The sequence below is a fragment of the Mesoplodon bidens genome (genome assembly GCF_964165515.1).
Source record: "Mesoplodon bidens genome assembly, chromosome: 13".
Lineage (NCBI taxonomy): Eukaryota > Metazoa > Chordata > Mammalia > Artiodactyla > Ziphiidae > Mesoplodon > Mesoplodon bidens.
This window is the reverse complement of record NC_138169.1, coordinates 33979528-33995291: the sequence shown is the minus strand read 5'-3', so window position 1 is coordinate 33995291 and position 15764 is coordinate 33979528. Positions and strand designations below refer to the sequence as shown.

Below are 15764 nucleotides of genomic sequence, written 5' to 3'. Positions count from 1 at the left end.
CAATGTGATACACCATATTAACAAATTGAAGAAGAAAAACCATATGATCATCTCAATAGATGCAGAAAAAGCTTTTGACAAAAGTCAACACTCATTTATGATAAAAACTCTCCAGAAAGTGGGCACAGAGGGAGCCTACCTCAACATAATAAAGGCCATATGCGACAAACCCACAGCAAACATCATTCTCAATGGTGAAAAACTGAAAGCATTTCCTCTAAGATCAGGAACAAGACAAGGATGTCCACTCTCGCCACTATTATTCAACATAGTTTTGGAAGTTCTAGCCATGGCAGTCAGAGAAGAAAAAGAAATAGAAGAAATACAAATTGGAAAAGAAGAAGTAAAACTGTCACTGTTTGCAGATGATATGATACTACACATAGAGAATCCTAAAGATGCCACCAGAAAACTACTAGAGCTAATCAATGAATTTGGTAAAGTTGCCGGATACAAAATTAATGCACGGAAATCTCTTTCATTCCTACACACTAATGATGAAAAATCTGAAAGAGAAGTTAAGGAAACACTCCCATTTACCACTGCAACAAAAAGAATAAAATACCTAGGAATAAACCTACCTAGGGAGACAAAAGACCTGTATGCAGAAAACTATAAGACACTGTTGAAAGCAATTAAAGGTGATACCAACAGATGGAGAGATATACCATGTTCTTAGATTGGAGGAATCAATTTTGTGAAAATGATTATACTACCCAAAGCAATCTACAGATTCAATGCAATCCCTCTCAAACTACCAATGGCATTTTTTACAGAACTGGAACAAGAAATCGTAAAATTTGTATGGAGACACAAAAGACCCCGAATAGCCAATGCAATCTTGAGGGAAAAAAATGGAGCTGGAGGAATCAGACTCCCTGACTTCAGACTACACTACAAAGCTACAGTAATCAAGACAATATGGTACTGGCACAAAAAAAGAAATATAGATCAATGGAACAGGATAGAAAGCCCAGAGATAAACCCACGCATCTATGGTCAACTAATCTATGACAAAGGAGGCAAGGATATACAATGGAGAAAAGACAGTCTCTTCAATAAGTAGTGCTGGGAAAACTGGACAGCTACACGTAAAAGAATGAAATTAGGGGCTTCCCTGGTGGCACAGTGGTTGAGAGTCCGCCTGCCAATGCAGGGGACACAGGTTCCTGCCCCAGTCCAGGAAGATCCCACATGCCGCAGAGTGGCTGGGCCTGTGAGCCATGGCCGCTGAGCCTGCGCATCCGGAGCTTGTGCTCCGCAACGGGAGAGGCCACAACAGTCAGAGGCCCGCATACCACAAAAAAAAAAAAAAAAAAAAAAAAGAATGAAATTAGAACACTACCTAACACCATACACAAAAAGAAACTCAAAATGGATTAGAGATCTGAATGTAAGACCGGACACTATAAAACTCTTAGAGGAAAACACAGGAAGAACACTCTTTGACATAAATCACAGAAAGATCTTTTTTGATCCACCTCCTAGAGTAATGGAAATAAAAACAAAAATAAAGAAATGGGACCTAATGAAACTTCAAAGCTTTTGAAAAGCAAAAGAAACTACAGACAAGACGAAATGACAACCCTCAGAATGGGAAAAAATATTTGCAAACAAATCAACGGACAAAGGATTAATCTCCAAAATATATAAACAGCTCATGCAGCTCAATATTAAAAAACCCAATCAAAAGATGGCCAGAAGACCTAAACAGACATTTCTCCAAAGAGGACATACAGATGGCCAAGAAGCACATGAAAAGATGCTCAACATTACTAATTATTAGAGAAATGCAAATCAAAGCTACAATGAGGGGCTTCCCTGGTGGCGCAGTGGTTGAGAGTCCGCCTGCTGATGCAGGGGACATGGGTTCGTGCCCCGGTCCGGGAGGATCCCACATGCCACAGAGCAGCTGGGCCCGTGAGCCATGGCCGCTGAGCATGAGCTTCTGGAGCCTGTGCTCCGCAACGGGAGAGGCCACAACAGTGAGAGGCCCGCGTACCGCCAAAAAAAAAAAAAAAAAAACTACAATGAGGTATCACCTCACAGCAGTTAGAATGGACATCATCAGAAAATCTACAAACAACAAACGCTGGAGAGGGTGTGGAGAAAAGGGAACCCTCTTGCACTGTTGGTGGGAATGTAAATTGATACAGCCACTATGGAGAACAGTATGGAGGGTCCTTAGAAAACTAAAAATAGAAGTACCATATGACCCAGCAATCCCACTACTGGGCTTATAGCCAGAGAAAACCATAATTCCAAAACCTACATGCACCCCAATGTTCATTGCTGCTCTATTTACAATAGCCAGGTATGGAAGCAACCTAAATGCCCACTGACAGACGAATGAATAAAGAAGATGTGGTACATATATACAATGGAATATTACTCAGCCATAAAAATGAACGAAATTAGGTCATTTGTAGAGACGTGGATGAATCTAGAGACTGTCATACAGAGTGAAGTAAGTCAGAAAGAGAAAAACAAATATCGTATATTAACGCATATATGTGGAACCTAGAAAAATGGTACAAATGAATTGGTTTGCAGGGCAGAAATAGAGACACAGATGTAGAGAACAAACGTATGGACACGAAGCGGGGAAAGTTGGGGGTGAGGGTTGTGGTGTGCTGAATTGGGCGATTGGGATTGACATGTGTACACTGATGTGTATAAAATTGATGACTAATAAGAACCTACTGTATAAAAAATAAAATAAAATTCAAAAAAAGAAAAAAAGACTTAGGATATGTAACGTCCAAATACAGTGCAGCGTCCTTGACTGGATCCTGGGACAACTGAGGAAATGTGAATATGATCTGGATATTAGATAATATAAGGTATTGTTGTCAATTTTGTTAAGTGTGATAAAGTTATTGTGGTTATGTAAACAGAAAAGGACATTTTTAGAGATGCACATTAAAATACTTAGGGGAGAAATGTCTGCAATTAAAATATTCTTACAAAAAAACAGATGAAGCAATTAGAGTCGAATGTTAATAAATGTTAACTATTAATCCAAAACAAACAAACAAACAAAAACCCAATGCAGCCAAAAATTTTTTTAAATAAATAAATTTATTTTAAAAAAGAAACAAAAAACTGCCCTGCCATGCAATTGCTTGTGCTTACATTTACACTTTCCACCTTCATAAACCTTGGAAAGGATAGTGTCCATTCCCATAAATCCTGCTCTTTTGCTCCCTCTCTCCCTCATCCTTACTTCTCCCCTGACAAGGAGCAACTTACTTGAGTGGTAAAGTGGAGGAGAGAACCTGATACTTGATGACTCCACTCCTTCCTCTCTCTGCCTTTATTTCGGGAGCTGGCTGCCCACACAAAGCCTGTGTCCTCCTCTGTCCCCTGTGCGATCACGTCCTCAAGGACAATGTGGCCAAGTCTGCAATTTCTGTGCTCCTGTGACTCTGGTGGGTCCGCGAACCTCATTTTGGAATTCAGTATCACAAAGCCCCTTTGTCTAAGCTGCTCTAAGCCACATTCTCCAGTATCAGATGGTAAAGCTGATTTATTACTGGTAAAGTAATAAAAACCGTGTTTTAATCTACACCTGCCTGACTCCTTTGCCTCATCTGCTAAAAATGGGTTCACAGCTCCACCCAGCAAGAAGGGTCAAGTTCATCAGGCCCCCTCGAAAGCCAGTATCTTGGAGCACAAATTCAGGCTCAGATATTCTGTAAGAACTCTTCCAATTCCAAAACAAAGTCTAGGACTTACACTCCTGCCTGTCTGCTGGAGGCAACCGATATGAAGACAGAACATTATAGACTCACAGATTCTAGAAGTGGAAGGAAAATAAGATCGTCTGTTGACAGCTTTTCCATGAGCAACCTGAAACCCAGAGAAGGAAGCTAACATGGTTCTGGCAGGACCAGCACTGGGACTCAGGCGTCCTGACTCCCACCCAGTCTGGTGAGAACTTTACCTGAGGAAAACCTCAGTTTTACTCAGCCTCACTCATTCCTGAAGGAGAAACAGAACAAACAGACTGTCTGCCAGAGCGTGTTTCTCCAAATGATCCCTACATTTTCCCACGCATATATGTTGACTCATGACATCACAGAAAAAGAAGTGGATATTTGGCCGTTGAAGGCAACATCACTCTTAAATACTTTTCTCTCGGTGATCTTTGCTCCATCAGAGAAAAAGCCTATTATTTCCTGTAATCACCTAGTTAACTGAAGACATGTCAGCCAATGATTCATGATCACCAACCTCAAAAGAGCCCTTAACATTGTTTCCTCTGTCGGTGACTCTGTCACTCTTGTAACTGCTCTAAGCCCCAGACAGGCATCTCCCGCACTCACAGGTGGTCCTTCCTCCTTCTTGGGCACACCGAAGACCCCAGACAGCAATGCCCTCTCCTCCCACATCCACCTGGCCAAACCCAGCTGTATGTGTGCCCAGCCCCTCCTTCTTCCCTCCAGTTACAGCAGACATGTACCCCTCAACCCACCTGCGGCCACTCTTCCCATGATGCTCAGATCCCACGCCCCTCCCACCTTCCCAGGTGAAATGCCACCATCAGTTCTCTCTCCCCTCTCCTGTTTGCTCTGCTGGTGCCCCTGATCTGGATCCTGCCCATCGACATTTCAGCTCAAACCTCTTCGAAACAGAAACAGAAAACACGCTCTCTCAGTGCCACACCCACTTCCACTGTGACCACATTCAGGGCCAGGTCAGATCACTCAGGGGACTAAGTACTGAGGTACTCCTTCCCACATGTAAAGCAAACAGTAAAACAACGCCCAGATAGCCCGATAGAACTATGAGTCTTTGGTAACGACTCCTTTAGTTCAGTTTCCAATTGTCAAGTACTAAATTCTTTCCACATTTGTTCTGTTTTGCTGCTCCTACTCTGCTACGAGCTTTGCCTTAAGCACATACTCAATCTGCTCAATGGGTAATCCAGAATTTGCCCATTCTCTCTTATGTTCACAACCAAAGGAACGGGATTTTCTATAACTTGCCGTCCTCCTCATTTCTCCTCCCACCATTACATCAATCTGGTTTCTGCCCTAATCACTCCACCAAAAGGCCTATTACTGAGCATCTAAGGCCTATCACTGACTTCTAAGCATCTAATGGGTGTCGCTCCGTCCTCTTATTCCACCTCTCAGTAGACTTCGACTCTACTGACCTCTCGTTTTCCTTTTTGAACTACTCTTTTTTCTTAGCTTTTGTGCGTCTGGCTTTTCTCCTCCTTGTCTGACTGCTCCCTCTCGATCTCATCGTCAGACTCCTCCCTCCTCTATGAGCCTTTAAAAGTTAGAGAACCTAAGGGCTCTTTCTAGATCCTCTTCTGGTTTTACTTTATAGGCTTTCTCCAGGCAATGCCATCCAGTCCTATGGTTTCAGCGACCATGAATTTTTAGGAGAACTCTACAATTTATCATTCAAACCAGAGCATTTTTTCAGAGTAAAGGAGGGGTACTATTAGCAATTATGCCCAGACTGTTCAGGGCCAACTTGAATACATGGTCACCCTATCTCTATGCCAATGAACCCCAAATGTGCTTCCCCAGTGAAAACCTCTCCTCTGAGCTCCAGACTCAAAGACCGAGTTGCCCACTCACTATATGCACTTGGATTCATTAATCCACGCTTTTAACAAATACTGAGAATCTACTATAGGTCGAGCACTGTTCCAGGAACTGATGATACAACAGTGAACAAAGCAGACAGAGCTCCTGGCCTCATCGCGCTTCAATTCTCTTTGGGGAGAGAGGAACAAAAGCACAAACATATAAAAACAGATAGTTTTCACCCTGATGAATGCTATGGAGAAAAATTAAGTGGGAGAAGGGGACAGGGAGTGTTGGGAAGAAGATGGAAAACATGCTATTTAGTGTGATCAGATAAGGCCTCGCTGAGGTGATGTTTGAGAAAAAGCCTGAAAAGGGTAAAGAAGCAATGAAAGTGGACATCTGAGCAGAGGGAACAAAAGGTGCAAAATCCTGTAACTGGCAATGTGCACGGCACCCTCGAGAAACAGTGATAACACCACGTGGGTCAGGCTGAGAGAACAAGGGGAAAAGCAGGGAGACAGATCAGAATGCTAACAGGAAGCCTATAGTGCATGGGGCCTTGGAGGCAACTGTAAGGACTTTGGCTCTTACTCTGAAGAAATGTGAAGCCACTGGAGGGTTCTGAGCAGAGGAATGCCATGATCTGACTTGTGTTTTTAAAATGCTGCTCTGGGCGTGGGGCTGGGAGTAGAAGTAGGGGGCCCAGTTAGGAGGCCAGCACGGTAATCCAACAGGACAGTTTTGGCGGCTCTGACCAAGTATTAGCTGTGAATCTGGTAAAAGGTGATCAGATTCCATACACATTTTGAAGATGGAGCCAAGAGAATTTGCTGATGGTTGGATATCGTGTTTGAGGAGAAAAACGGAAGTCAAGGATAACCCCCGGGTTTTTGGCCAGGGTGACTAGAAAGACGACGTTTCCGTTTTCTCAGATGGAGAAAACTTCAGAAGGAGCAGGTCCAGGAGGAGCAGAAACTCCCTTGGGAACATGTTAAATGTGAGACATGCATTAGACATCCAAGAGGGGCTCTTAAGTAACCAGCTGGATATACAAGTCTAGAGCTCAGGGAGAGGTCTAAGCTGGAGATAAAAACTAGGGAGTTTTCAGATCTATACATGGTACTGAAATCCACACACCTGGACAAGATCACTAGAGAAGTGGAGGTAGAGAAGAGGTCCAAAAAATGAGATCCGGGCACACAGGGAGGTGGGGAAGAACAAGGAAAGGAGACTGGGAGGGGCATCCAGAGGGCGGGAGTAAAACCAGGAGAATGTGACACTTGAAAACCAAGAGAAGACAGTTTCAAGGTGGAAAGAGTGATTTGCTATCAAATTGATCTCTGGCATTGATATTAAATGCTACCAACAGGTCCACTAAAATGAGGGTTGAAACTGACATGGAGGTCACAGTGACCTTGATACATTCAGGATGAGTAAAGTACCAAGTATGAAAGTCTGATTAAAGTGGATGGAGAATTAGAGGAGATAATACAGAGACAGTGAATACAAACAACTCGTTTGAGGAGTTTCCCTGCTAAGAGGAGGAAAGAAAATGGACATTAGCCAGAGAGAAAAGTGAGGTCAAGAGAAGATTTTGGTGGAAGAGAAGAGTGATGACGCAGGGGAGAAAGGAGAGAATTTCTGAGTGTTGCCCTTGCCCTTGGGTGGTCCCATCCTAGGAGGAAATGGGATCACAAGTGAAGAAGTTAGCCTTTGCTAGGGTAAGCTTAGTTCCTCTGTAATAAGAGAAGAAAAGGCACAAGAAATGATTACAGACACCTACAGGCGGGTAGATGTGATGGCGAGAGTTCACGGACATTCTCTTCTGATTACTTCTGTTTCTCAGTGCGGCGGGATGCAAGCTCATCCACTTAGAGTGAGAATTGGAGAAGAAAGATTTGAGGTGTGGTAGGTATGAATCAATCACCAAGGAGAGTTGAAGAGTGAGTACTAGTGAAAGCCAGTATGATTTTCAGGCAGCATGATGGGTATGTTTGATATTAATGCTCATATAAATTGAGCCCATTCAGCATGGCTTTGTGTTTTTCTCCAGAATGAGGGCAGGTAAGGAGCAAGTACAGAACTGAATTTAAGTAGGATTGTGTTTTCTCCAAGAAGAGAGAATGAAGCAAGAGAAGGTCAAGGGAGTCGAGCATGTATGCAAAGAGGTGATGAAAATGATACTACGGAAGGAACAGAAATTGAATAAAGTGGTCAATGAGATGAGAAAAGAGTGAGAAGCCATGAAACCATGAGAGATCAATAGATTATAGGTACTGGTGGGAAAAGCAACATTGGAGTGGGGTACTAAAGAGAGTGAGATGGAAACCTAAGAACTGGTGGTAATAGGGTGGTTGGAATTGACATTAAGGAGGGTTACAGTTATTAGTAATGGCAGGCTCAACATGTCCAAGATAAACCTATGATCCTCTTCCAGCATTTCCTATCTTAGTAAATGAAGTCAACAAGCTTTTCCTTTGCTACATGCAATGCATCACTACATCTTGTCCATTTGACCCCTTATAGAATGCCCAAAGCTGTCTGCTTCTCTCTTTTCACCTGCTACTCTGCAAATCCAAGCTACCATCATCCCTTGCTTGGACAATTGTAACAGCCTGTTGGTTGGTCTCCTCACATCTGCTCTGACCCCAACTATAGCCAGAGTAATCTCTTCAAAACAAATAATCATGTGCCCTATTAATTAAAACTTCAATGGCTTTCTATTGTTCTTAGGGTGAAGACCAAGATTTGTAATGTAGCCCACTGGGCACCTGCACTGTCTAGTCACCGCCTCCTTCTCCAGCCCTATCTTGTACTGTTTTCCCTTTCACTCTGTGCTCTAGATATGCTGGGATTTTTGTCTTCAAATATACCATACTTCCTCTGACACCAGAGACTTTGCCGACTGCCTTTGTGAAAATCCCCATCTCCTCCCTAGTTAATGCCTTCATGTCCTTCAGATTTCAACTTAAGTGCCCTTTCTTCAAGGCCCACTTCTCTGACTACACAGTATCAACTGGGGTGCCCTGTCATAATTTTTCTTTTACTATGCTGCCCCAGTTTTCTTTCATCATGGATCACGAGCTCCAGAATAGCAGCAACTGTATCTGTTTTTATTCACTGTTGTGTCCTAGTGCCTAGGACAATCTGACACATAATTCTGTCCTTTAAAGGACCACGTTAACTTGTTAAACTGATAGTCATATAAGCCATATTATTGCCTCTGCTATTAATATCTTGAATTCAGTGAATTCCTTAATGCTTTGCTTCCCACACGGAAAGCTCTGAAAATTCAATAAAACCATCCCTCCCACCAAAAATGCCAAAATTCATTTAAATGTTGTATAAAGCTTTGAAACCAACAAATGGTCTCTGATAAATACTCTGACATTTATAATCGCTTTGGTAAAGACATTGTCTTACTTGTATCATCAACTTTCTAATTTTTGATCACTTCTAAAATGCTTTCACATGCATTACTCCATTGATTCCCCTAACAAATCTATAAAGGTTGGTGAATATAGCTGGGGTTCCAGACACGCTGACAAATGGCCAAAAGAGACTGTTTACCTTAGTATGGGGCCCACGTCCAAAGAAAGCCCGTTCATTCCAGGAGGCAGTAGGACTATCTCCTAAGGATATCTGCAGGAAAAGTATACCCATTTACAATGCTATTTCAATTCCACAGGTTATCCACTCAGCAAGCCCCTGTAGTATATGTCTCACAGGTCTTTTTAGTGTGACATCAGGGACATCTCACTTCCTGACTCACAGTTTGAGTCACTGTAAATGATTCCCCCAAAGAGAGCAAACAAATGATAAAGATACATGCTGGACAACAAAAACAACCATTTATTAGACAGTCACACTGTCCTTTGTCATAATTGCTTTCAGCAGTTTGAAATATATTCTGATTAACCCCACACAGATAGGGACATGGTTCTGCATTTACTTGCCTAAAGGAAGTAACTAGTTTGAAATATTCCTGATTTAATTTCTTTTTTACAAGAATTGTGAGTCAAATAAAAACAACATTCAGATGAGTTCTCTCACAAACGCTCACTTTTGTTTAGGCCACTTCTTCAAATGTCTTCAAGTTTTATTCTAAAATGATTAAATTTCTACATAGCTGATTTTATGTGTCAACCTGGCAGGATTATGGTGACTAACTGTTTGGTCAAACATCTGTTTTTCAAGTTGCTGTGAAGGTATTTTTTGGATGTGATTGACATTTAGAATCATTGACTTTACAGTGAGCAGAGGGCTTCCCTGGTGGCACACTGGTGCCTGCCAGTGCAGGGGACACGGGTTCAAGCCCTGGTCCAGGAAGATCCCACATGCCGCGGAGCAACTAAGCCCGTGTGCCACAACTACTGAGCCTGTGCTCTAGAGCCCGTGAGCCACAACTACCGAACCCGTGTGCCACAGCTACTGAAGCCTGCGTGCCTAGAGCCCGTGCTCTGCAACAAAAGAAGCCACCACAATGAGAAACCCGCGCACCAAAACGAAGAGTAGCCCCTGCTCGCCACAACCAGAGAAAGCCCGCACGCAGCAATGAAAACCCAACACAGCCAAAAATTTAAAAATAAAATTTTTAAAATACTCTTTAAAAAAAAGTAAAATAAAGTGAGATTACCGTCCATGACACAGGTGGGCCTCATTCAATCAGTTGAAGGCCTTATGAGGAAACGCTGAAGTTTCCCAAAAAAAGAGTTCTGTCTCCAGACGACAACACAGAAATTCTGCCTGCACTTTTATCTCAGACTCAGAACTGCAACATCAACTCTTCCCTGAATCTCCAGCCTGCCAGGTTGCCCTACAGGTTTTGGACTTGCGAGTCCCACAGTAGCAAAAGTCACCCCCCGTCCCAAATTTAATAAATTTAATAAATTTAACATCCTCCACTACAACCCTGTCCAAAGCAGGTGTGTACCATCATTCAATGTATTTTCTCTTAAGCCTTTTAAAACATCTTGAGAATGCACAGAACCACACACATACAAAAAATTCATGGTCCTGGTTCTTATTTGTCATAGAATTTTTTTTTTGGTAGTATAAACTTGAAAGATTATTTTCTATAGAATGTATCCATGAATATACCCTTGATTAAAGAAGAATTAGAAATGACTAAAAGAAGAACGTATTAGTCAGGGTTCTTCAGAGAAACAGAACCACCCTTATGACCTCATTTAACCTTAATTGCCTCCCTGAAATGCCTTATTTTCAAATACAGTCACATTGAAGATAAGGGCTTCAACATATGAATTATCAGGGGACCCAGTTTGGTCCATACACACTTTAAGAAACTAGAAAAAGAAGAGCAAATTAAACCCAAAGCTAGCAGAAGGGAGGAAATAATAAGGATTAGAAAAGAGATAAGTGAAATAGAGAATCAATGAAACCAAATGTCTGTTCTTAGGAAAAAATCAACAAAATTGACAAACTTTAACTAGACTGAGAAAGAAAAAAGAAGATGCAAATAACTAAAATCAGAAATGAAAATGGGGACATTACAACCAACTTTACACAAATAAGAAAATAAAAGAATGCTATGAATAATTGTTCACCAATAAATTAAATGAAATTGAAAAATGTCCTAGAAACACACAAATTACCGAAACTGACTCAAGAAGGAACAGAAAAACGGCACAGACCTATAACAAGTAAAGAGATTAAATCAGTGATTAAAAAACAACAAAAAACTAGAACTCCCAACACAGAAAAGCTCTGAACCAGATGACCGATCATATATCTGGCAACATGGTTTTTTTAAAAATGTATACTGTAACGTATGATATGTGCATAAGAATGTATGCGGTATTATTAGTTAGTGGAAAGCACATCCTCAGTGTTTTGAGCTGATTGCCCAGTCTTGTATTTGGGTTCATAAATTTTGTATTTCTTATATTGAGGACAAACTAAGAGTTCATTTTGGCTCTGAAACTTTTAATGACATTTTGGTACTCTCTGTAGCTCCAGAGAAATTCCATAAGTTATACTGACTCAGTAAATGGCTTTCTTTTAGATGAACTGAATAAGATGACATGTTATCTTTTTCCTTGGCAAAATAATAGTAATTACTATTTGCTCTCTTTGGGGGTATCGTTTACAGTGACTCAAACTGTGAGTCGGGAAGTGAGATGTCCCTGATGTCACACTAAAAAGACTTGTGAGACATATACTACAGGGGCTTGATGAATAGATAACCTGTGGAATTGAAATAGCATTTTAAATGGGTATAATTTTCTTGCAGATAATAATAATAATTTCTAGCTAAAAAGGAAGAGAAGAACACTACATGTTTTCAGATTAAGCCTGAGATGTGAAATGCAGTCTCAGTTAAGCTAGGCATTCATCCTCTGTGCTTTCCAAAATTCCCTTTAGATAACTAATGTGTTAAAAATGGAAAGCATTTCTTTTATATTTCCTGTTTTCTTTCATTTGTAATAAATTTTATTGTTTTTACTGTAAAATCAATAGTCACTTCAAAAATGCAGACATATAAAATAAAAATTTTACCACCCAAAGATAACCACTTTTTTGTTATTTGACTATCTTCTTTCTTGAGGTACATATATTTTAAATAACTGATCTCAAGTACTTTTGTACTTTGTTTTTGAAAGTGTTTTAGCACAATTTATGACCTGCAGCTTTATTAGGAAAAATTATTTATTAATACAAACTAGTCTCCAACAGTAAAATACCAAATAAAAGTACATCGATCAAAAGCCAGAATCAAAACCTACCATCTCCATGTAAATGACAAACGGAGGATTCTGGCAAAAAGTATCACTTCTCATTTCTAAAAAGTCAAAAATTATATTCTTAAACGTAAATGTAACTACTCATCAAGATATGTTATTTGGGCTTCTTAGTCACTGAACCACACAGCAATACCCCCTCCTGAAATTTCCTCCCCACAGTTTCACCTCGGGTGGTCCTGGCATGGGAGGGTCCTCGGGGTCAATCTTTGAGCGCCTCAAATATGGAAACAATGGGACATAGCTGAAGTCCCAGAGCCTGAGAGTGGTTCTTGGTAGACAACGTGCTTAACGACTCGCTGGTTGCAGACACACACACACACACACACAAAGGTTGAAGTTTTCTTTACCTAGCACATCACACGGATAGAAAAAATAGGAGACTGGTTAGATAGGAAGGAGGTCAGAGCAGAGCCTAATTACAGTAGAGAAGCAGAGCTCACAGCCAGCGCCAGTAAACGGTGGCTGAATTGGACCAGATGGAATCTGTCCCTCTCATTCATGTAAATACAGATGGCGTTCATCTCAACAGGGCCCCTTCCAATCTACAGACCCTGCCGCCAGCTTAAGTTTAAGTTCATCCTCAATCACCTGGCACTCAGGAAGCCTTCACCAACGTACCACCGACTTTGTAGCCAGAATAAATTTGTATACTCTCTGAGCTGCTTGTGTCCTCAGGAAAACAAAAACAAACAAACAAACCAGAAACCCAGCATGGGCTTCACAAAGTCGGGAGGCTTAGATGAGATAGGATGAGGCGTCTGGCACCTGGGAGGCACTCCGGATAGGAGAGATGCTCCTTGTTCCGTCAAGTTGGAAGCCCCAAGGGATGGTCTACTCTACAGGCACAGAGAGCTTCATTAAAACTGCCTCCTCGTGCCTGTGAAGCCTTGAGCGTAACATGCGAACAGCCAGGAATATGGAACTTCAAAAAACTCTACGACTGCTTCGCAGCTCGGGAGGAGCGGGCGAAGCCGCAGCTGCCCAGCGACGCGATCCCTGAGCACACAGCTCCCCCTTTAAGCACCTGCGCGCCGGCCGCTGACGGAGCCTAGCGGAAGTCGCAGACGGGGCCTACAGGAAGTCGCAGCGGAGCCCACCGGAAGTCGCGGACGGAGCCTACCGGAAGTTTCTGAGCACAGCTACGGCGTCAGATTCCTCCGCCGAGCGCGGCGCTGCGTCCCTCGGCTCGGCCCCCAGTCTACTCCAAATTTTCTCTCTGGCCGCCGCCCGTCTGCTTCAGGCCTCCCGGATGCTGGTTTTCCGGCCAGTAGCCCCGGAGACGCTGCCTGCCGGCGCTCGGGGATAAGCCCGGACTGGACTGCGGAGGCCGGACGCGCCGCCGCCGCGACCCCCGGGACCCGCCCCCGAGCGACACGCACTTCCGGCGGCGCGGACGGAAGCCGGCGGGCGGTGATGGACGCGCTGGCGGTCATGATGCAGGACCTCCTGACTCAGAACCGTGCGCTGCGCAGGGAGAACAAAGAGCTCATGGACCAGGTGCGGCGGCTCCTGTGCGAGAAAGCCAACCTGCTGGCCCAGGTGCGCCCGCCCGCCTGCCCGGTGGCTTTTCCCGAGACGTTCAAAGGTGACTCCGCCCGGCTTCCCGAGTTTTTGATTCAAGCGGCCTCTTACATGAGGTTCTTTGAGGCCAGGTTCTCGAACGACACCCTCAAGGTGGCGTTTTTAATCAGCCGCCTCAGTGGGCCGGCCGAGGAGTGGGTTGTCCCCTACATCGAGAGGGAGAGCCCCATCCTGGCGCATTACGAGGGCTTCGTGGACGCGCTGAAGCGGGCCTTTGGCAGGAACGGGTAGGAAACGGCAGGGCTGCGAGCCCCACGGACCGGGTCGTGCTTGGCCGTGACTCACAAAGAGTTCTCCAGTCCCCACCTGCTGGGCCCGACCCTTGCGAGGAAGCCCCGCTACCTTTGCACTCGGCCCAGCAACGCGGCCACTGGCGGGGGACCTGTTAGCAATTGAACGGACCACCCCGAATCGCGCCCCTGCCACCTGCCGTCTCTGAAAACTGCTGCTGCCCGCCTTGGAAGATCTGTGCCAGCCTGGGAAGTGCCTGAGCTTGTGTCACACGCCCGGGGACACCGATTTGGAGACCTCAGGTCCGGAGACAGCTGCCAGGGTTCGCGTGGCTGGCAGATAAATATTGACACTCCTGCCCCAGGAACCTTTTTTTTTCACATACTTCGTTTCTGTTCTGAAACCACAACAGGCTCAGAGACTGTGCCTTTTATCAGAAAAGTCCAGGCGCTGAACAATACATGGAAAACATATTTACTTTTAAAATGTAAATATGTATCTTACAGCACCATATGTTGGGGACTGTACTTGGGGTTACCAGAGAAACAGATGAATAAGACCAAACGTATATCTCCACAGGAACACAACTGTGAGAAAAAATTCTAAGTGCATATTCTGATGTCTGGTAAAATAATGCTTTCATGTGCAGAGAATGGCATATTTGCTTCTTGTTTTATGGCCTTTTCACATTACAGTTTTAAAATACATGTTAAAAACGTGCAGCTTACAAAGGAGGCAGAAAACCCAACTTGAGCAATTTCTTTGTTTGCTCCTGAATCTGGCAAAGATGGTGTTTTTAAAGATGGGTGCAGGGCTTCCCTGGTGGCGCAGTGGTTGAGAGTCCACCTGCCGATGCAGGGGACACGGGTTCGTGCCCCGGTCCGGGAGGATCCCACATGCCGCGGAGGGGCTGGGCCCGTGAGCCATGGCCGCTGAGCCTGCGCGTCCGGAGCCTGTGCTCCGCAACGGGAGAGGCCACAGCAGTGAGAGGCCCGCGTACCGCAAAATAAATAAATAAGTAAATAAAGATGGGTGCAACTTGTAGCAAAAAGAAGGGGGGGCAGGGAATGGTGCATTCTTCGAGCTGTATCCACTCACCTTTATTCCCCTGTATTAAATGACTTGGCTGCTTCCTTTTTTGTAAATTACAGTTTTGGCCTCAGTTTTTCTTTTGTAATTAAAGGCATTACTTGATCATTAAAATTTGGTTGAGAATTCTGTGATTCTCTTAGAGCCAAAAAAGGGGAAGAAAAAGGAAGGTCTGAGCCTTCATGTCAAACAAAGTAGTTCTTAAAATCCTCTCAGGACCAAAATCTATAGTTGCCTTTCTTTACATGTCCATAGGTTTTGTCATTCTGGTGGTCAGTATAGTCTCACTGAAATAGCTTGAATTCTAGTCACATCTTCATACTAAGAAAAACTCATCACTGCCCCCTTGATGGACAGTTCACATACCTAAGGACTGAACTGAAAACCTCTAATTATATTTTTGCACGATTTGATTAAAAGACAGGTTATAGCAATCTAAAATATGACACAAATGAACATATCCATGAAACAGACTCAGACATAAAGAACAGATTTGTGGTTGCAAAGGGGGAGGGGGGTCGGGGAGGAAAGGATTGGGAGTTTGGGATTA

The 15764-nt window shown here is 43.5% G+C and overlaps 2 protein-coding genes across 2 annotated transcripts in view; one reads left to right on the top strand and one right to left on the bottom strand.

Annotated features, from left to right (window-relative positions):
- Positions 1-13446, bottom strand: part of AKAIN1 (A-kinase anchor inhibitor 1) — a gene marked incomplete at its 5' end in the record, with an annotated part of 80474 nt that extends 67028 nt beyond the window's left edge. The window contains one exon of the mRNA XM_081252128.1: positions 13338-13446. Within this exon, the coding sequence (XP_081108254.1) occupies positions 13338-13446 (109 nt within the window). The remainder of the gene's footprint in view (positions 1-13337) is intronic.
- On the top strand, positions 13360-15328 carry LOC308626784 (protein LDOC1-like). Its single transcript, XM_081252230.1, has one exon. It carries the CDS (start codon positions 13727-13729, stop codon positions 14123-14125), a length of 399 nt encoding a protein of 132 aa, XP_081108356.1. The 5' UTR covers positions 13360-13726; the 3' UTR covers positions 14126-15328.
- Positions 15329-15764: the final 436 nt, after the last annotated feature.